Consider the following 22876-nt stretch of genomic DNA (forward strand, 5'->3'; position numbering starts at 1 on the left):
CAGGGGTGAAAACCAGGGGGTCTCCCTTGCTCTGCTTGTCAAGGGCTGAACCGGGTTATTTCTGTGTCCTGATAAACACGTGTGTGTAGTGAAACTGTCTGCTCTTTCTGCTCAGTGGCAAAAGACACCCTTGCACAAGCTGTCAGAGCTCCTGGTTGGATCCCAAGGTTTGTTCCTTTAAGCCCAGCCGCCTTGTGACGTGCTGTTCCCATCGTGGATGTACTCAGCCGGCGCTGGCTCTGCCAAGTCATGTCTCTTGAGCAGTAGCCCTTGTGCAAAATCAAGTGTGCTGAGCTCAAGCTGTGCTGTCAGGAAGGATTGTAAGGTTAAAAATCACAGTTAATGAATAAAACCAGAACCACTGGAGCTGTGCTTGGCAACCAGAGCTCTGCTGGGGTGCTGTGGCTGGTGCCTTCAGAGTCTGTAATGGCACTCAGGTGTTTTTTAAGCAGGTTACTGTTGTGCAGGTTGATGGTGACCCTCTTTGCTTGGATTAACCTTAGCATGTCATGAGGGCCCTTTTGAAAGCAGAGGTCCATAGATTGTGTGGTGCCTCAGGCCTTCAAACGTGCTGTTGAGCAGTAAGATGAAGTTTGGTATGAAAACATATGTGATTCTGTCAGCTGAGGATGCAGTGAGTTTGGCAGCAGTCTCAGTGGAGATTTTTCAAAGGTTTAAGAAATGCCCTGGAAAAATCAGTGGATATGGACAAGGTTCATCTGTTTCATCTGGGTTAATCTGTTAGGTTAAATGCTAATTTTGGGTGGATGGTGCTAGAGTTGCTTGTTAATGGATTCAGCTGCAATTTCTCATCCCCATCACTCAGAGAGGAAACTATTGCAGCCCAGTAGATTGACCTTCGTGTTAAACCTTTCCACAAGAAGCATGGTTACCTGCACCCAGCTGTGGGTCCTCAGCACAGGGCATGGATCTGCAGGAGCAAGTCCAGAGAAGGCTTTGAAGATGTTCTGAGGGCTTCTGCTGTGGAGACACTCTGGGAGGACTCTTTAGCCTGGAGAAGATAAGGCTCCAGAGAGAATTAGAGGCCTTTCCAGTATCTAAAGGGACTCCAAGAGAGCTGCAGATGGACTTTGGACAAGGGCCTGGAGTGGCAGGACAAGGGGAATTGCTTCCTGAGGGCAACTATGAAATATTGGGAACAAATTCTTCCTTGTGAGAGTGGTGAGGATGTTTAGCACAGGTTGTCTTGCCGCAGTGGGGGATGGAACAAAGTGGGCTTTAAGGTCTGTTCCCACTCCAGCTGTTCTAGGGGTCTTGTATATTATTATTGTTTAGCACAACGTAGAAGGCAGTGTGCATCTGTAGTGTAACCTTTGTAGTATGTGGCTGAAGAACAGGCTGAGGTATTCTTCCTGTGGCCTTTATGTCACAGGGCCATGGAAGTTCTCATCCACAGATTAAAAACTTTGAATTGTATTTGAATGTTGAAACATAAGGTAGAAAACATAGACATAAAACATTCCCTTCTTACAAGCTTAAGAAGTGTGTTCAGTCTAAGTGAAAGAAACATTTGGAAAACACTGGTGGTGTGTACAGCTTTGCTTCTGATATCTAAAGCTTAAATTCATACTTCTATTTGTTTTTGCTGTTCTGGGCCTAAGCAAGCAGAGGAGCACAGAGAGATGAGCTGTTTACTAGGGCAGGATAGCTCTGCTGGCTGTTGGAGCCCATCTTTAGAGTGTGGTAGTGTATAAAACCTGGAAGCACCCAAAATAGAACATGATTTTATAGTGAGGTGACCAACTAAATATATCAGAGTGCTTATTTGCATTGCTGTATGTGGTCTTTGTAAAACTGCCCTGAGCTCTGTGAAGAGTAACTGTAATGCTAGGCTGGATTTATTCCTGAAAAGCAGGAGAGCTCTTTGGGGTGTTCTTGGAGCTTTTCTCTGTAATCCTGACCATCACCTCTGCTGTGGTTTGCCTGCCCCTGGCTATAGGTTGCAACACGTTAGGTTGCTGCCCCATTGCTTTATAGCCATCAAGCCTGTGCTGGCACCAGTAGGATCTATTCCCCAGGCTGTATCCAGTGGATTTCCAGCAGAAAGAGCTGGTCTGGGCTCCCTCATGAATCTGCCCAGGCTGTAACCTGAACCTGCACTAACAAGTTCCTTGAACCTTTCCACACTGCATAACTGGCTCAGAATTAGAAGGGTGCAGGCACACTGTGAACTGTGTCAGGCTCAGGGTTGCTCCAAGGCCAAAGGTGTTGTGTCTCAGCCTTGACTTGAACTTGTGTTCTGTTCTGTTTGTCTTCAAATAGAAGAATGGAGATGATTTAGCAGCAATGTAGAGTGAACTGTCTTTGTGCTGATGTGGATGAGAGGGAGATTAGGCACAAAACCACTAACCTCTTCATAGAAAGCAGTGCATTAAATGGGAAGGCTTAATATAAAGTAATGTTTTGTAAAATTTTTAGAGAGAACTCCACACTTGCCTATATTTGAGATCTCATTCCATTGCAGTAGCTGAACGGCTACAGACAAGTATAATAATACCAGGTTTAAATATGTTTCAAATAAAATCACTAGCATCGTATTATTCTTGAAAGACCACCTCTGGAATAGGTTTCTGATCATACACAAGTATTATCAAATATGACATATGATCACACACAGATAGAACACAGATATTTAAGGGGAAAATTGCACTTCTAAGTAAAAATCACAGAATTATTTAGATTGGAAGGGACCTTAAACACCGTCCATTTCCAATCCTCCGCCATGGGCAGGAACACATTCCAGCAGACCAGGTTTCTTCAAGCCGTGTCCACCCTGGCATTGAACACTTCCAGGGGAAATCGTGCTGTTTGTTTTAGAAAAATACGTGTCCTTCCTCTATGTTGTATATTCATTTGAAAATAATAGCATTACATTCCTAATGTATGCATGTCTGTATGCATCTAATTTGTAAGTGATCACAATTAAAAGATATTTCATGCAGGGTTTGAATTACCCGTTTGGCAGTGTAAATCCAACACACTGTTGCAGTCTCAAAGTGATGCTTCTTGAATCAGAATCTCTTGCATGTGAAATTTGAAATAAATGCTTGAATATGAGTCAGGCTGATTTCTTTCTGCTGTTGCTATTCTGCAGTTTCACCAGTGATAATTAAGGAATGGGCTGCTTACAAAGGCAAATCTCCTCAGACCCCTGAGCTGGTGGAAGCCCTCGCCTTCAGGGAGTGGACCTGCCCAAACCTGAAGAAACTGTGGCTGGGCAAAGCTGTGGAAGACAAGAACCGGCGGATGAGGGCATTCCTGGCCTGTATGCGATCAGACACACCAGCAATGCTCAACCCAACTAATGTGCCCACTCATCTTATGGTGCTCTGCTGTGTGCTGAGGTTAGTGTCACCTCCAGGGGCATCAGAACCAAGGAAAGGTTTTACTCTGGATTTCTAGAAGGTGTTAATTCATATTTGCAGCCTTACTGAGAGAGGGGGTTTGGTTGCAGAAAAGCATGTGTGTAGTTCTTTTTCAGTCTCTAAAAGATTGATGGGAAGACAAAATGATCTTGGGTTGCAAAGATGTTGTGTCATTTGAATTAGTTTTACCTTAGTGTGTACTGAAGACTTCAGCTTAGTAAAAAAAACAGCTTTTAGGGCCTCAGAGGGTTCTGTAGGTGAAGTTGCCCAACAAAAGCTTCCAGATTTCCAAAGAAAAAAGTCACAGGTTCCAAAATCTTGAACTGGTTAATTTTCACATTGAAAATTGACAGAGGAGTTGGGAGATGCTTACATTTGGGGTAGTTATTTAAGACAATTAGCTTATAATTCTTTCAGAATCCAAGGCTAGCATCTTAAACATGGTAAAATTTAAGCCATTTTTGAGAATGATAAATGTAAATTTGTCTTTGGTTCTATTGAACTTCATCTTGCCTTTTGAGCACTAAGACACTGTTTCTCCTTATAGGCTACTAGGTATGCAAAAAAAGTGGTATCTTAAAGCTTCTTTTTTCACTGGCACAGCCTGTTTCTCTCCTGTCACACATCCTGTATCTACCTTGGTGATTTCTGACTTAGCCATTAAGAAGCCACTGACTGAGGCCATGCTTCCCTCACAGGTATATGGTACAGTGGCCAGGGGTGCGCATTCTGCGTCGCCAGGAGCTTGATGCTTTCCTTGCCCAAGCATTGTCTCCAAAGCTCTATGAACCTGACCAGCTTCAGGAACTCAAGGTAATTCTTAACTAGGACTGACATAATTTAAGAGATTTGTTTCCAGCTGATCCAGGAATTAACTGTAGTAGTTGATCTACATGTGCCTCACTAAAAGCCTATACTTTCCAAAATATTAGTCATAGTGGCTTAAAGCGTTGCAGAGATGGCTTCAATGGTCTACAGTGTCCATTTTCCAAACACAACATAATACATCAAAATTGGGTTGGGAGGGACCTTAAAGCCCATCTCATTCCACTCCCTGACATGGGTAGGGACACCTTCCACTATCCCAAGTTGCTCCAAGCCCCATCCAACCTGGCCTGGAGCACCTCCTGTTGAGTCCTCAGCCTAAATGACATCTAGAGGTAGAGGTTTTGGCAAAGTTACCTGTTATAGAGTCATCAAAGTCTCACTTATTTCATAAGATCTGATGCAAAAAGGAAGAAACTCCACTGTGAAAATCACTGTTCTTAGAGACCTAAGAAAGGAATTCCCAGAGAAAATATTCTTTCCATTCCAACACAAAACAACAGGCCACTGATAGCAGATAATATTTTGGTTTAATAGTAATTTTTTTTATTTTTCAATCATACATAAAGTAATGTTGCTTAGCTGGAAGATGCAGTAATTCCCTCAGGGTTGTTACTGTCTTCACAGGAAGCAGCTGGTGAAGTCAGAGATAAAGAGCAGCTGAATTTGATTGAACCCAGCCATGTATCTGCAAAATGAGCGGGAGAGTCTTTGGGCTCTTAAAGGTTGCTTATGTATAAGGAAGGTGGTAATGGAGTTTAAAATTAAAATTTAATACCAAGGTCTTGAAAATGTTCCCAAGCAAGGGCTGATATTTTGAGAAGTATTTCAGAGAACACCAGTAGTGATATTTTCTTATGCCAGAGCTAAAAATACACTTGCTGTGAGCAAATCCATTTTTCTTGGACCACTACCTACATTCACTGTTTAATTCTACCTTAGTGTCCCTATCCTACATCCTAAATAAAGCTGTTGTATGCATACACACTATTTTGTTATTAACAGATGTGTTCTAAAAGCAAAATCTTGAATCAAACTAATAGAAAATCCATTATAAAGGAGTTGAGAAAGAAATGTTACATGGGAAGAAAAATGGAATTTTGTGTTGAACTCATTTCTGAGATGTTCCGCCACACATCTCAGAAGCACTTCATTAAAAATTTTATTCCAAATAATTAAGTTTTCTAGTGCTAATTTCCTGTAAGTGTCTTTAGAAATAGTTTCCTGCACTTTGTGTTGAGAAAGTAGGGGTTTGTGTTTATCTCTGGTCTCCAGAGCAGGTGGATGGGACAACAACTTTTCTGAAGATGGCACCTCTGCACGCATAAGTGTGAGGTTCTGCTGCATACTTCTGCTCAAACCTCTGAAAGTCTGGATGACCTTTTAAAATCCCTCTGTTTGCAAGAGTTTTGAAAAGAATGTAACTATTGGAATAACTTTGAATTTCATCTCATTGCGATCTTACTATATTTACTCTGGTTTTGAACAGATTGAGAATCTGGATCCCCGTGGAATCCAGTTGTCTGCTCTCTTTATGAGTGGTGTGGACATGGCTCTTTTTGCCAACGATGCCTGTGGACAGCCGATTCCATGGGAGCACTGCTGTCCCTGGATGTATTTTGATGGGAAATTATTCCAGACCAAGCTCATCAAAGCAAGCCGGGAGAAAGTTCCGCTCATCGACCTCTGTGATGGTCAGGTGTGTAGTTGTGCAGGGTGATGGAGTGTCCCATGTGTCCACAAGGGTTCCATGGCATGGGTTGTCATTCTCCACATGTCACCTCCGCTTTTAAAGGCAAATATGAGGGGAATGGCTAATGGGTGGGTTTTACTGTTTAGCTCCTTATTTCTTGATGAGTAGGATGGCATTTGGGTAGATTTAGAAGAAGAGGCATCAAGTTGAATTTGTTTTTCCGTCTCTGAAAACGGAAACACTGATATGAGGAATGGCCAAGTTGGAAACTGCTCATTTTTCAAGTCCCACCTTTTTGGGTCAGACTGTCCAAAGGACTAAGCTGCACTGGGTTTGTAGTGAAAGAAAATTGGTGTTTTCTAACTGATTTGACAGACTGTGAAGTCATTCTTGGGGTCCTCAGCTCAAAATCTTTTCATGTTTCTTACAGCCACCTTAAAATATGAATCAAGGCCTTTTTTGTGTTATCCAAATCATGCGAAGTTAATATCCACCTGTAAAACCAGGAACCTGATAAAACAGTTTACTGAATAACCCAAACTTTTTTGTTTTAACTTTTTGAAAGATATGAAATTGTATCCCTTCTTTTTTTGTGACTTGAGGGAAGCTGATCCTAAGTTTGCTGCTGATGGTGGCTGTGGTCCCTTCTCAGGGTTATAACCCTCCAGGCATGTTTCAGCTTGTATGCACAGACTCTGGTTTGGTTTGCAGTCCAGGTTTAGGATGATGATTCTGTCTCTGCTTCTCCATTATTTTGGGTTTTCCTTTGAATTTGTTGTGTACATGTAGCTTTAAACAATTGAAATGAGAATTTTAATGTCCCTCTGTTACCTTCTCTTTATTCCTAGGCTGAGCAGGCAGCCAAGGTTGAAAAGATGCGTCAGAGCATCCTAGAAGGATTAAATTTCTCCAGGCAGAACCATCCTCTCCCTTTCCCACCTCCACCTGCCATGCCTTTCTATCCAGCTTCTATGTATCCTCGACACTTTGGGCCAGTCCCACCACCTCAGGGCAGGGGGAGAGGCTTTGCTGGTAAGTGATGGGACAGTGGTGCCAAACATTACCTTACCTTGCACATTGCGAAACTACCAACTCCAGTTAATTTCATAGTGAAGATACAGAAAAGCAAGTGGTCAGCTTGTGTTGGCATGTGCCAGTCACTGTATTTTGGGGGTGCTTTTATTAGCTCAGTGATAGGGAATGTACTGTATTGCTGAGTATTTTCACCAGGATTTTAGTAACTGTGCCAGATCAAAATTTTTTTACTGTTATTGTAGAACTAGAAAAAAGAGGAATGGATTGACACTGGGCGGTATGAAAAAGCTTTGATTTGCACAGTAAATTGGTTCAAAACATTTATAAATTACCAGACACAGTTTAACTGTCAGGGCTGAAGACAACCTTTCCCCCTCCCCACTCCTCTGTGTTTTGCTGCAGTAATACAACCATTGGCACCCTCAAGTGTAAATAGTGACATAACCATTCCAGGCTGTTCCTGGAATTGCTCCCTTCCTTGAAATCTCTTCGAACCAAGGCCTGGAGGTGTATAGATACCGGCCACAGGCATTTCAGGGGTGCCATGACTGTAGCTACCAATGCTCACTGCCAAAAAATTGTCATAAGCCTTTACAATGCCACAGAAGTTGGGATTCCATTCCAAGCCCCAAGGCCTGCCTTTTGGATCGGAGGCTCCCTGCTGGCTGAGACAGCAGGACACGTTTGGCCAGGGCTCCCTCAGCAGTGCTGCAACATCGCCTACAGGAGCCCGGCCCGCAGGAGCGCGGCCCTCCTGGCTGGCTCTGGAAGGGTGGAAGGAGGCAGCAACCTCTCTGCTGTGGCCTTCCTGGTTGCCTGGCCCCCCTCACAGCTTTTCCCCTGTCTTTCTTTACCCTGGGTCTAACAGGAGTCTATGGCTTCGGAGGCCCTTATGGGGAAACAGTAGCCACAGGCACTTACCGGGCCTTCCGGGTGGCGGCAGCGGCAGGACACTCCGGAGCCTTCTCTGGCAATGACAGCAACAGGACTAGCAAGTTTCAGGGCGGTAATTATACCCAAACCCCTTTTCTTAGAGCTTCTGGCAACGGCTTCCTCCACTGTATGGGTTGGTCTGAGGCTTTCCTACTGACTCCCTGTCTCCTTAACTGTCTCAGCTTCCCTCTCTAGAGCCTGCCCGGCTGCTGTCCGCTCTGCTCCCGTCCCTGCCGCAAGCCCCCAGCGCCAGCCCTCCTTGTGCCAGAAACCTCCTCCAAACACAGGAGAGCCCAAAACCCAGCAGGCAGCCTGTCTCCTGTGCTGCCACTGGAAAAGAGGGCATCTGTAACCCACTGGCCTCTCTATTAACAGGGATTTTCCAAAATCTGGGGACAGTTGAGCTTTTTGCAAAGACCCAGTGTAGAAATTACTGACTTTGGTATTACTGCTGAGCCCTTCTTTGCTGGCATTAGTGCTGGTGATCAGGAGTGGGATTTACTTCCCTACCTGTGTGCCCATTGCTCACTTCCTGTGTGATGTGAGATTATGGAAACCTGTGGAGGGTAAATTTTTCCCACATATTTAGCTGTTCTTTCTGGCCCCTGAGCTTTTATCCTAAGAGCAAACATACCTCTAGAGCTTCATGTGTGGATAACTCTGGCCCTGCAAACCATCTGCATTTGGAGCTGAAGGACTTGCACAGGGAAGTAGGAACCTTCTGGATGTAATCAGTAGTGTAGTTCCCAGCCTATAACATTTGGAGACTAATTATGGCTGCGTAACTGCTGTGGTTTGTAACCCTTTTGGTGCTGATGGTCTTACCAGTAACATCTTGCTCAGTTCACATACCTGGATTTCTTGAAATATATGTTATGCCTCAGAGCTGATTTAGTATAAAGACATGAGCAACTTAAGCAGAAGCTGTAGTTGCATCTTAGACAACTGTAACTTTAGCTGCCTTCTTTGAGGGGAAATGATAAACTCTCCTTTTAAACCAGATCTGTTTGATTGCTACATTTTTATAGCAACTTAGTGCAGCTTATCCTGCCTAGTAAGTTCTTTATTGCCAATATAATCTGTGTGATCTGTGCTGATATTTGCTGTTGGCTAAAAAGTGCCTGGAACCTGCAAGAATTCCTTCTTCAAGAATGCAGGAAAAAAACAATCTTCAGCCAGCTTGTAAAATTCCCCTGGTTTCTTGAGGCCTATCTCAAGTATATTTTTAATTACTGAAACTGAAGCATTCATGTCAGATAATTTTTCTTTTCAGAATTCATATTTATTTTTAAAAAGGGGTGGGGGGAAACAGGCTCGTGGAGTTCTACGGCTTGTTGAATACTGCAAAATGAGCAATAATCTCACAGTATCCCTAGAGAAAATGGGTTATGTGGTAAAATCCGGGCAAACCAGCTTTCCATTCATTTGGAACTTTACTGTGATGATTGTGAAGATCAAAGTTTGGTTTTGCTTTTATGTGCAGGAGTCCAACCTATTCCTTCTCAGGGAGGGAAACTTGAAATTGCCGGCACTGTAGTCGGCCACTGGGCTGGAAGCAGACGTGGACGAGGGGGGAGAGGGCCCTTTCCTCTGCAGGTGGTGTCCGTGGGAGGACCAGCCAGAGGGTAAGTGCCAGCCTGGGAATGTGCTTCTCACATGGGATTTAATGACTGGGGAAGCAAGGAAAACAGAAGTTGGAAGCAGTAGAGATTGCATATGACATACTTTAGGACACATAGGGTCAATTATAGCCACTGAATATTCAAGAAAAACATTGGCATTCCTTTTAAGATGCTTTACACCAGTTATTTGTACAGGTATAAGCATTTTCAGGTGCAAATAAAATTCATACTGAAATATATATAGATATACATATACACACACACAGATGTTGCTTTTGCATGAGGAGATGACTTCGGGACTTGTCCATAAAACCAGTAGATACATTACATTAAATGTCTTTCTTTTTTGTGGAAGGACATTTATTAAGAAGCATGACAGCAGTTTAGTAACTGCATTATGTAATCCTGTGAAGCAGAGAACACCTGAATGACATTTCTGAGTTTAATAGTTCTCTGTTACAGTCATCATGGAAGTGTGCTTAAAAGCACACTTTTTAAATTTCTTCAGCTTTTCCACTTCATTTCATTACAGCTGAAGTTACAGGTGCACAACATGTCTGAAAACCAAGTACTTTATTACAAAAAAAAATCTTGTTTATTACTTTTAAGATGGTATTTTTTTTGTAGGCTTGCTGGTTCTGTGCCTTACAGATCTGTCTTTATCTTTCATTAAGGTTGTGTCTATTACAGTAGACAATCCTAAAGTACTATGCATTGTGTCTGTCTGTATTAGGAGTGGAGTAAAGCTGATGGATTTATTGCCACCTTGAGCTAGGGAGCAGCAGTGTAAAAGACTGCACTGCATGCATTTCATCTGTCTGTTAATTTACTCCAGTGTGCACTATGAAGCTTCATGCTGGAATCAGCCAGAGCTGTTGGAATGCCTGTTGTGTTGGGCTGAGTGAGGGTTAATCTGAAGCCCTGGGAGAATGGGAGCTACTGCGCAGCCAGGGAGAGGCAGGAGCAGTGGGAACAAATGTGAACAGGTTCAGTGGCTGCAAAGCTGACCCTTTGAGGGGAACCCATTTAGCTAGGACTGCCCAGTTCTCGAGAATGAGATCCAGCTGCCAAAGCAGAAGCATTGAGTGTTGTTTTAGGTTTTTCAGACAACTGTCAGGCACCTGTGGGTGTGGGGGGGAACCCTGTGCTGACCCAGAACAGCATCTGGAGAGAGTGTGAGTGAGAGGAGGTGAGGAGGCATGAGGTTTGCTTGGGTACCAGGGGACAAAATAACCTTTTTCACTATTGAAATGAGGTTCTTGGATGATCATCAGTTCTGTTTTTCATGAGGATACATGAACAGAAGCTGGTCGCTTCTCCCAGTGATCTGCACTCTGTGTGGGGAGATGCTGCTGGTGATGGTTGGTGTCCTGCCAAAACCAGGGTCTGTGGGCAGCCTGGGACTCAGAGCTCAGTTAAATCCATACAGGACAGCAGTTCCTCCATCTCCTGAAGAGGGAAATACCTGAATTCATGCAGAACATCAGTAGCCGGTAGCTGAGAACCCTCCTTATTGGGGAAGTGATCACTGAAAGGGTGTTGCTGCTCCTGCCGGAACCTTTATGACAGAGAAATATGATTTTTCAGTAGTAGGTTTCAATTTGAGATAAAATGGCTGAAGTTTCTTTTTGTTGGTGGTACTGCCTTAAGGGCAGTAAGGTTTGGTGCAGGTTGCCACCCCAAAGAGACAGGAAAACTGTCAATGCCAGATCTTCCTGTCTCCATGAGATCAGCACTGATAGGGCATTGGTCACATGCAGAGTTACTAGAATAGGCCAGAGGGAAAATGATTGCAGGCAGCTTACCTGTCTGTTGGGCCAGTTGATACTAAAGTAGAACCAATAGGAAAACATGCTCATGTTAAGGGCTCTGCCTAAGGACAGAATCACAGAACTATAGAATATTTTGCGTTAGGAGCCAAAAGGATCATAGAGTCCAACCCTTGGTCCTGCACAGACACCCCAACAATCCCACCCTGGGCATCCCTGGCAGCGCTGTCCAAAGGCTCCTGGAGCTCTGGCAGCCTCGGGGCCGTGCCCATTCCCTGGGGAGCCTGGGCAGTGCCAGCACCCTTTGGGGGAAGAACCTTGCCCTGATCTCCAGTACTTTAACAACAGGTTCATGTTGGCAGAGGTTATTTCCTACCAAAGGTCACAGCTAGGAAACAGCACAGCAGGTTGTCTTAGTTCATGGCCCAGTTTCACACACTTATATTCCATTTTTGTCTCTTTCAGCAGAGGGGATTGAGTCAGGCTTGTTTACCCCATTGCCTCATGTCTCTGCAATGCTGAGCTCGGATGTTGTTCTTATTTTGTAAAATTATACCAGCTGCTTTGTATTAGCCTCAATCCATCAGTGTATTTAGTGTGATTTTCTGAGGGGGAAAAGTTTTTCTGCACTCCTTGAAGGACATGCTTTGACCTTGTAAAAAGACAGCCAGTGGGGTTGGCAAGGAGGGACCACAGTGAGAGGGACTCACATGCAAACCACAGCTTCATTCTCTGCTGTTGCTTCTAAACCCCAAAATTTGATTTCTTAATGCCCAGTGTGGGAATTCACAGCATATCAGAGGAGACTGGGGGCACAGTGCTGTTCCCCTGGGCAGTTCAGCTTCATTCATCTCAGGGACCTGAGCAGCACCCAGCCAGCTCCAGTGGGGTCAGGTGTCACACTAGCACCTCCTAGTATCGGGCAGCACATCCAGAGCAAATCTAGGGCATTGCCAGGCTTCTAGAGAAATCCAGTATCTCTAGTAGAGAAAACAAGGTGTTTTTAGGAGATCAGTGTTCTTGACATAATGATTGGGAAATTCAGTTCCTGCAGCTGATGGAGTTAAAGCAGTTGTACCTGAATCCTGGAATTGCTGCGGTTGGAAAAGACCTCTAAGATCATCAAGTCCAGCTGTCAACCCAGTACCCACCACCATGCTCACCCCTAAACTGTATCCCCAAGTGCCACATCCATGTGTTTTGTGAACAGTTCCAAAATGATGACTCCAGCATTGCCCTGGGCAGCCTGTACCAGGGCTTGACAACCCTTTCTGTGAACAAATTTTTCCAAATATATCTAATCTAAACCACCTTCCCTGGCACAACTTGAGACCAAGGTGAGAAAGTTTGGTTTCATCTAGTGTAATCTGTACTGAATCACACCAAAAGCCACTGCCTAATGTGTCTGAGTTGGGAGTCTCCATTGGAAAGCATCCCAACTTATCAATTGTCACATGCCAGGTAAAGGTGACACTCCTTTATTCCCTCACTTTCTTAGATAATTTTGTACCTACACGACTTTTTAATTCTGCCTCACTTTCTTTTGTCAGAGCCTGTCTCATGTGTTTACACTGGGAACTGTTACTTAATGGGGGAAATGGCTTTCTATGTGGTTCAATTTGCTATTTTTGTAAGGTGAAAGTATTTTGAGCTCTGGTTTTAAAGTGCCATGAGGATAATTTGACACTTGGAAAATGTTTGTGCAACATTTGAAAATATCATTTATTGTTTCTTTTGAAGGGAAATCTAGAAAGAGACATTTTATTGCTCTGTACCTGAAAGGTTGGTTGGATTTGATACAATTGCGAGCAGCAGAACCCTGCAATTCAGAATTAGGTATCTCTTCTTTCAAGATGTGTTGATGATAGGCAATTGACAGTAAAGCTAGGGAAATAATAGTCTGGCAAAAGTAAATGTAAAGCAGTTGTAAACAAAACTGATCAGTGTTTTCTTTTCTCCCCTTGTCCCACCCCTGCAGGCGACCTAGAGGAGTTATCTCCACTCCGGTGATAAGAACTTTTGGAAGAGGTGGAAGGTACTATGGGCGAGGTTATAAAAGCCAGGGAGCAATTCAGGTAATGAAGCCATGTGCCTGACTGCAGCACGCTCTGTGATGGGCTGGGCTGGGCTGGACTCCAGACCAGCACCACTTTAACAGCTACAAGTGTTTCTGGCGACCCGTGGAAACTGTGAGCCGCACAGCGGTGACAGGACAGGCTGGTGTCACAGCTCACTTAAAGCAAACTTTGCTTCTAAAGACAGATGTGGAAGAATGTATTTTGACATGAATCCTGTGCCTACACAGCTCTAACCAGCCGTGGGAGTAGAAGAAAATTTAGAAAATGGGAGAAATACAAAGCTGAAACAAATTAGCAGTTCTGTTCCTACCCCCACTCTTCCCCAGTTTCTTTTCTGGGACCACGGTCCAGCCTCATGAAGGAAAGTTTGTAGCAGTGAAGGATCTTTGCTGCTGCCATGCTCCAGTTCTAACAGGTCACTCTAAACTTCTTGGGAATAGCAGAGCAGCCTTTCCCCCTGAGCATGCAGGTTCCTTCCTGGTGACACCCTGCAAAGCGTCCATGGATCATGACTTCTGTCTCTTCCATGGATCCTTCAAATATAGCTGAGGCACACTGATGATCTATATGAGATGTCAGTTGCTTTCAGAGTTCTGTTTTGCTCCCTTTTCTGTGGTTCTGGCTGCTATGCAGTTTGGATGAATGAGTAGTAAATAGCTGGAAAAACTTCCACAATGAATATGTCATATGGACATGCCATTTGTCAGAGAGACCTGAGAGTAGGGGGGTGTTTTCAGGTGTCAGACAGAAAAGAATGTTCTCCAGTAGATAATGAAGGAACTGTTAACTTCCAGTGAAAACTTACTGTTTTACAGGTATAAAAATTCAAATACTTCTCTTCTTTGTTAAATTGCTGTGTATGCAGACTATATGTCTACAAATGTACCTGTGGATCTGAAACTTTACATTTTAAGTAGAAGAGAAACCACTGTGTTAATAATAGAGCATCTAATTTCTGAGTATCTTAAGCTTTGAAATAAAGGAAATCCTGAAAACGAGCTCCCAAATACTCCAGGCTTACTACAGATGTACATATGGGAGTATAGATCAGGTAATAGCTGCAGGTGTCTTGACAAGTGCCATCAGGGTTGGGTATTTGCATTTTTATTAACGATGTGTAATTTGAATGGTAAATACTTGTGATCACTGGGACCTGTGTGTAAAATTGTGCCTGGAGAAGATAAGTGGCATTTTCTATGGACCTGAGCACATTGCATTTTGTGGTCATTAAGGCCATATAGGATGTTTCTTGTACAGGAAGATAAAAAAGATGATTTAAAATGCACATGGCAGGGAGAACTTGGGAAAGTTCCCACACAGTGAGTGGACTGTGAGGGCCAGGTGAGGCTGGGAGGTGCCAGTGGCCCCTCTGCCTCAGTGATGCTGTGCCTGTGCAGGGCTAGGCTCAACCCAAGGCACTTCCTCCCCTCAGCTTGGGAATCTGACCAAAACAAGCTCTTTGGATTTATCCAGCACACCAGACTGGTCTGTTTTGTCACAAGATGAAAATATTCACTCTTGTTCTGGAAAAAAGTAAAGCATGTCTTGAAAGCTGAATGTCTGTTAAGGATGTGACAGTGATGAGTGTACCTTGTGCAGTCCCATACCTGTGCAATGGGACTGAGAATTATGATTATCTGGATAAGAACGCTAGAGGCAGTTTTGACTCACCTGCAAAGTCCTTCTGTAAAATCCTTTAGCAGCTTACTGCAGGTGTTCTAGTAGGTAACAGTGGAGGTTTTTATACTGCAGAGCTGTTTGCTGCTCTTTGAGGTGTCCCTTTCTTAAGCCATTTCTTAGCACTTGACTTTGTGAACAGTGTGACAGACCAGTGTGCTGCTTCTTAGCAGCCTAACCTGCTTATTTTGGTTTGTTTAAAGCCTATTATGTTTCTGGAACACTAAGATTAATTATAAATACTTAAAAACTAATTGTATGCTGCATCAGTCTGGTTTTTATGGCTATACTCAGTCTTGTACAATTTTACTATATGCTTTTTTATGAAAGCCTTTTCTAATCTTGGAAGCATATGGCTTTGTGCAGGTAATAGTGCATGGTGCTTCTGCACTTCTCCAAGCACTGGCTGGAAACAGTCGTGTTTATATTTGAGTAACACGGAATCCTGCCACTGAATCACAGCACATGTGAACCAAGGGGCAAAGTGCAGCTGTACATTGATTCTCAGTTTTGGTGGTTTGGACATTTATGTAGCTCTGATGTCGTGAAAGGAGGGCAACAGCAAAGTTAAAACTAAAGCATTGCCCCAGGGGCATCAGAAGGCTCTGGGGAACACCGAAAATCCTCTCAGTGTATTTTGTGGGCCACTTCTTTCAGCAATGCCTAATATTTGGTGTTCACTCATGACCCTGTGCCCTGCATGCTGCCTGTTGTAGTGTCCTTATATCAGACTGTACATTTATATACATTTTTAGCACTGGTTCTTCAGTAATTCTCTTCTTTTTTTAACAACTAGGGCAAACCTCCTTACGCTGCTTCAGCAGAAGAAGTAGCCAAAGAACTTAAGTCAAAATCCGAGGAATCTAAATCCTCACTTGTGTCTTCAGATGGATCCCTGGCTGAAAATGGAGTTGTGACTGAGGAAAAACCAGCTTCCCAGATGAATGGGAATACAGGAGACATCAGGGCTTCCAATCAGTCTGAAAGTGCCTTGAGTAATGACTCTAAAATGTGCAATACGAATCCTCACTTAAATGCACTAAATGCAGACAGTGTTTGCCATAAAGATGATACTCTTGAGGCCACTGTCTTAAAAAAAGAAGAGTAAACTTATTTTTTATAGAGGGTGAAGGATGTTGGGAAGGGTCAGGATTAGGAATATCTGGAAAGAAAGAGAGCCTACAGTTACGTACATTTTTTCCTTTCCGTAAGAGAAAAATGAGGACTTTGGAAATTCGGATCCCTCTTTGATGTCAGAGATTTAAACAACACATTTTTTTAGTTTTAACCAGTTGTAGTCAAAATGCTACAATAAAACAAAAAAAAAAAAAAAAAAAGAATGAAGAGCATTTGACTCCCGCACTTAAAATGAAGTATGCATAAAGTTTAAACTGGTTATGACAAAAGCTTGTAGTTTTGTTTTTTGAAATATAAAGAAAACAAATTTTGGCAGTCTTTAAGTATATATAGCTTAAACCTATAATTTTTAGTACTTGGCACCATATGTATGCCATTATATTTGATTTTGCATTACTGTGTCACAATAAAGCTTTCTTTAAGGCTTTGATTTCATGATTATGGGGGGAAAAAGGCACAACCACAGTTCTTTCTTTCTAAATCTCATCACCGTTGCCGTGGTTCTTTTGTGTTAAAAATGTGCAAACTCTCGAAACTACCAATTCTCAGTAACACTGCAGTTCTGCTGAGTTCAATAGACATCATACATATGTTACGAGCGAGTTAAACGGAGATAAACTTGAAATCATAGAAGATGCAAACGACCTTTCAAAACAAACACAATGTGTTAGGAAACTTTTTGTGACTAATACCATGCATCCGTGATCAATGAACTATGTGGTTTTGAATCAGACGTAGACCATTAGTACTACTATTTGAGCTAAACTTCTGCATGGTTCATGATTTTTAAAGTGTGTAGTTAATATTATGCATGTTATTGTCCTCTTTCTTCCATTCTTACAAGTACTGTGCCCATTTGCAAAACAAAAAAAGCTAATAATCAGTAATAGTCCTATAAAAGATGTTAACTATGTTTAGTCATTGACTGATCTTGCTCTAACCTTAAAATTTTGTGATTATTGACCTCTGTTGCATTTATTCTAAAACTTTAAAAAAAAAATTATCTAGCCGTTTTGAATATCAACGTTACCCTGGTGTACTCATTGCTGTATGCATTATTGTTCTCTGTTGCTGTTTTATGCCTTCATATTAGCAAATATGAAATTCTGTGAAAAACAAAAAAAAAACGCTTTGATCTTCAAAAAAAAAAGTACCCCCCTTCTGTAGCAGGAAACAAATGGCTTGTTCTTGAGAACTTTCCCATCAAGAATTTAGTATAAGCAAATATACCTGTATCATTTTGATGTTTTTGTTAGTGTTTCCAAACTTAATGTACTTCAAAATCAGAATCATTTCTTTATATTCGTTTTCATATAATTCTCCTGATGCTCTTCATCACACATTAGTGATCAGAAATGAGGTGTAATTCCCCATTCCCTGCCCGCCAGAGCTAAGTAGGTATCTTAATGTAAGTTGAAGGGAGTTCTGCCCCAACTCATGGATTGTGCAAGAATGAACTACTGTTGGGTTTGGCTGGTTGTAGATGGATTGTGGTGTGGTGTCTTTGAAGGCTATTGAATGCAACTTACAGTGCTTAATAAAAATCTTTATTCTTTTAGTATAAAATACTGTATGCCTTTTTTGTCAAGTATTTTTTTAATTAACATGTAAATAAAAGTTTTTCCTATGCCCAAGTCAAGTGGTTGAGTTGCCAGGATCTGTGGTGTCCTCCTAAAAGGCAGAGGAGGGAAGCATGGCCTTTGGTTGTGGCTGCCCTATTCCTGGCAGTGTCCAAGGCCAGGTTGGATGGGGTTTCCAGCACCCTGGGACAATGGAACGTGTCCCTTCCACGGCAGGGGTGGCACTGGCTGGGCTTTAAGGTCGCTTCCAACCCAAACCATTCTGGGATTCTGTGATTCACTCACTGCTGGGGGACACCACAGCTGGTTGGAGTCATGCCCTGGCTTTGCTGGTGTGTGCAGCTCCTTTAGACATCACCTTTAAATGTCAGATGGTTGAAGAGAAGTAAATAAGCCAGAAATAATGGGGCAGTTGTTTAAAGAAAAAGAACTGCAGGTGCTCACAGAGGTTGGTGGGGGTGAGCAGTGAGAGAGTAGTGGGCAATGTCTCTGCAGAGCTGGGAACCAATGAGTCTGTTACACAAGATCCAACTGACAGAACACAAGGATCTGCAGATTTACACCTTGGTGTAAACTGGGGAGCTTTCTCCCCTACCATGGCTGTCTGCTCACTGTGTCAGCTACAGCCCGGCCCCCGCGCTGTGAGCAGTAGGCACAGCTCCCTCTGCCCTGCCCCGAAGCACAGCTGTGTTTTCCAGAAAACAAGGCACAGCAATCGGTCTCCTTTCCGAGTCAGATCCCCCTGCAGCAGCCGGAGGGGTCATGTCCCTGCCCTCCCTGCTCCATGCAGTGTGACTCACCCCATGCCAGCACTTTGCTGTGACAGCATTCCCACTTCCCGGTTCTCATGCAGCTGCAGGGCACCCCTTGTCCCACTGCCCAGCAGGTTTCCTTTCCGAGCCCAAACTGGGAGCTGGCATGGAATAACCAGCATCAGCAAACCCAAGATTCACGGGAGTGGTCCCGTGGGGCAGTGCCAGTCCCCAGTGTGGGTGCACTGGAGAGCTCTGTGACCCTGCACCCTCGGGACAAGCACGGGGCTGCCTGCCTGCCTGCTGTCCCGAGCAGCTTCCTGCAGGACAGATGCATTTAGCACTGACACAGTCCTCTCAGAGGGAGCTAAACTGACTCCAGGAGCGGTGATCCTATGGAATGACTGGCTACTGCCTGGACTTGCTCCTGAAGAACATCTGTGACACCTGAATTTACGAATAGAATAGAATAGAATAGAATAGAATAGAATAGAATAGAATAGAATAGAATAGAATAGAATAGAATAGAATAGAATATGGGATATTTCAGTTGAAAGTGATCCTCGAGGATCAGTGAGTTGAACTGCATGATCCCTTCAAGGCTGACCAAAAATTTAAGCTCGTTATTAAGGACATTATCCAAATGTCCCTTGAACACTGACAGCTTGGGGCACTGACCCACTCTCCAGGACCCTGATCCAGGGTCTGACCACCTTCTCGGTAAGGAAAGCCCGATATCACACTATCATTGAGATAGTGTGATAGTATCTCACTGAGATATCTCATGAGACAGTGTGACCACTATCTCATTATCCAGCTCCAACAAAAGAGTAAAACTGGGAGAATCCACTCTTTGGGTGGGACGTGGGGCCACTGTCCGTTCCGTGCCATCAGCGGCAGCAGCGGGGCTCTTCCCTTGCTGTGTTAGCGATGCTCGGCGTGCGCCGCAGCCGCTCCCCGGCCTTCCCCGGTCCCCGCCAGCGCAGGGCCGGGCAGCGGCAGCCCGGAAGGTTTCGTGTCCGGGGACTCCTAGGGCAGCGTCCCGGCCCAGCTTTGTTCTCGGCTGCCGCCTGCGAGGCAGTGTCCGGGCGGCGGGCAGGGCAGGAAGGCCTCGCCGGCGCCGGCGCCATCCCCGCTCCGCCCCTTCCTGCCCGGGGCCGGCGGAGCCGCGGCCGCCCGGCGTGCTGCCGTGCGGAGGGGCGGGTTCCAGGGGGCTGTGAGGAGCCCTGCCGGCGGCTGGGGCCGTTCTCCCTCTCAGTGAGCAGCTCTGGTGACTGTCGGGCAGATCCCCAGTGCCTGGTGCAGCCAGGAATGGAGAATGGGGAATGGGGAATGGGGACTGAGGAATGGGGAATGGGGAATGGGGAATGGGACGTGCAGCCATCGCTCCTGCGCTGGGACGAGGTGAGCATGGGGCCGTGGCACGTCTCTGAGTGCTGCCGGTGCGCAGGAGCACCGCTATCCAGCCCCGCAGTTATCCAGCCCCGCATTTACCCAGCCCCGCAGTTATCCAGCCCCGCAGTTGTCCAGCCTCGCAGTGATCCAGCCCCAGGGCAGATGGCTGTGCCGGTGGTGGTGAGAGTCTGTGTGATCCTTTAGATCGCACCCAAAGCCTGTAAAGTGAATCCAGCCCGGTCGCACTGACCCGCCAAGTACAGGCAGGTCCCACCCATTGGACAGAGATGGGATGAAGTGGGACAGTGTAGGATCCCAGAAGATAAGGGGCTAATAATGTGTGTGTCTCGAGCACTGATAGCCGGAATAGCTGTGGAGCCATCCAAGGATTGTTGGTAATAACACCCCATTGGAAAAGAACAAGATGTGGCTGGAGAAGGGGTGATGCAGAGGGAGGGCAGCACTTTCCTGGGACAAACGTCCTTGTTCCAGTCTCTGGAGATTAGCACAACACAGTCCAGTGTAAGCAGAGGAATGAGGCTGAGGAGTGAGCATCGGCTGTAGGAGGTGATCAAAACCACCCATGTCCCTCGAAGCCCTCTGACCCATTTCCAGAAAGATCTGAAAGAATGGACTGCATGGGATGGGATGGGATGGGATGGGATGGGATGGGATGGGATGGGATGGGATGGGATGGGATGGGATGGGATGGGATGGGAGCAGAGGGCTCATCTAACAGTGATTCATTCCTCTGTTATCTTACTCCAGTTTCTGGTTCTTAACAGCTCTCAGAAAATAGAAAAGGTTCTAAACACTTGGAAAATCTCTTTTACCTGGGAAATTCCTGGGTGCTTTGAATTTGGGAAAAATGAAATTTCTGATGCCTCAGGAAGTGTCCTCATCCCTAGCAAGAGACAAAATAAGTGGGGATCAGCCTGGTTTTGGGCTAGAGAATGCTCATGGCCCTGCACAGCAACGCTGTGAGAGTCACTGCCCTCTGGACCTGTGCCGCTTTTTTCCAATCAGTTTAAAAATACGTTTTAAAACTCACTTCAAGGTTTCAAACAGTGAACTATGTGATCAAATGGTGTTTTACTGAGGCACTTGGGCACAGCTCCACAGCTCACCCTCCCCTCCCAAGGGCAGCCAGGCACCTTCTGGACTGAAATGCTCATTAAGAGCTCAGGACAGTGGGTCAACCACACCCATAAATTTCTTAATTCATGAATCCCTGTTAAAATTATGAGTAAGATGCCTGGGCTGCCAGAACTGAGCTTCTGCATTTCCATGCAGTGTCAGCTCCAGCATCCTCCAGCACAATTACAGATGGCCCAACTGTCTATGGCACTTGGCAGTATCCATAAAAACATGGACACTGTAGAAACGAGTAAAACCACAGACACACCACTCTGCTGCTAGATATGGCATCACCTGAGGGCCAGCAATGGACAATGGAGAGCAGGACATGATTCCAGCCCCTAGGAGCACCTGGCTGCACTCAGGCATGGCCCTGCTGGCCTCTGTAGGGAGCACCAAACCCTCAGGGCATTCAGAGGGTTGGCTCACCCACTTCGGCAGCTGGGACGCTGGAATTTGGGTGGTGCCTTGGAAATAAAGCTGTTTGCATAGAGCTGCTCATGGGACTAAGGAAAGGGGATGAGGAAAATTCTTCACAGCTGTTATGGGCTGGGTGAACAAAGCCCATAAACAACTGGGAGAGGGAACATGGGCACAGAAAGTGGTGTGGAGGAGCTGCTTCAGGGAATAGTTATTTTTTGGAAAATAACTGTTTGGAAAAGGCCTCCAAGATCACGGATCCACCCTCTGCTTCCATGCTCTGCAACATGACAACACTGGTTTCAGGAAGGGAGGGAGGCCCAGCAGGTTGCAGCTGCCGGTGTGTAGGGTGTGCAGAGGCACAAAACCCATCCTGTACCAAAGGACATCCCAGTCTCTAGAGGCTCATTTAAACCCTGAGCTGAGTGATGCTGGGAGATGTCCTTGGCATCAAGGAGCAGTGTAAAGGTGTGTGAAGCTCTGTGATGGTTCTCAAGCCGTTCTGCCCCATCCTGCTGTACTCTCATGACTTATCTTCTACTTTCTGGCTGAAGCCCTGAACCATTAAAGCCTTGACCAGTAGATTTAAACTTAAAGAGGACTGGTTTTAGGGGGCAGGTTCTTACACAGTGCATTGTGATGAAGGAAACAGGTCCCTTGGTACACTTTGAGACACGCAAAAGCACCAAGTGACAGTTCAGGACTCACGCCTGGGGCCTCCCACTGTGTCACTGCACTTCCAGTTGTGTCAAGAGGCCAAATATGGCCGGGCTAAGTGTGTCAGTCACACACAGCCCTGTGTGTGACAGTCCTGCCTGTGGCATATACATGCAGTGGGCAAGGGGGATGATCCTGACAGCCCTTCTTCAGCCATTCAACAATAGCTGCCTCTCTGCAGAAAAACTTGAAACTGAAGTTTTTTGGCTTCATGAATCACCTTTTTCCTCCACAGGTGATTCTGAAGATTTTTGCAGACAGATGAAGTCTGAGTTTTAGTTTTTTGCTCAAAAACACATTCCCTGCCACACCGCTAAATGTAATGGATTAAAAAAGCTGAATCCACCATAAGAGACTTCAGATCCCACCTTAGTTGGAAGGCCTTTTGTAAGCACTCTGTAGGAAGCTCTCACTCATCAGGGAAAGGTGCCACTTGGCCTTTGAACACTCTGGGAATAGAGGTAATTCCAAAAGCTCCCAGCCTGTTTGTTTAACCCCTGTCAGAGCCTTGCATGGTGGGGCAGCAAGGTTCTGCATCCTCAGCCCTGGCTCACACTCTTTGTGTGTTCCTCTATGGCCTCTGCATGGGAGGAGGTTGGTGGGGCTGTGCAGTGTTGGGGTTCATGGTCATTCAGGGCCTCAGTGTACCCCCCCCAGCTCATGTGCTGCTGTGATCTGGTTCTTGGGAGGCACAAGGTGTTCATTACCATCCCCTTGGTG

The 22876-nt window shown here is 45.0% G+C and overlaps 1 protein-coding gene across 3 annotated transcripts in view; it reads left to right on the forward strand.

The window, feature by feature from the left end:
* Positions 1-16358, forward strand: part of FAM120A (family with sequence similarity 120 member A) — a 47153-nt gene extending 30795 nt beyond the window's left edge. For 2 of the 3 annotated variants that reach the window (XM_064431929.1, XM_064431930.1), the window contains exons 11-18: positions 3116-3365; positions 4085-4199; positions 5701-5910; positions 6753-6936; positions 7808-7945; positions 9356-9497; positions 13242-13338; positions 15815-16358. In XM_064431929.1, the coding sequence (XP_064287999.1) occupies positions 3116-3365; positions 4085-4199; positions 5701-5910; positions 6753-6936; positions 7808-7945; positions 9356-9497; positions 13242-13338; positions 15815-16126 (1448 nt within the window). In that variant the 3' untranslated portion in view covers positions 16127-16358. The remainder of the gene's footprint in view (positions 1-3115; positions 3366-4084; positions 4200-5700; positions 5911-6752; positions 6937-7807; positions 7946-9355; positions 9498-13241; positions 13339-15814) is intronic. The other variant, XM_064431931.1, reaches the window with a different exon arrangement.
* Positions 16359-22876: the final 6518 nt, after the last annotated feature.

The sequence above is a fragment of the Passer domesticus genome, chromosome 9, assembly GCF_036417665.1.
Source record: "Passer domesticus isolate bPasDom1 chromosome 9, bPasDom1.hap1, whole genome shotgun sequence".
In the NCBI taxonomy this organism is placed as follows: Eukaryota; Metazoa; Chordata; class Aves; order Passeriformes; family Passeridae; genus Passer; species Passer domesticus.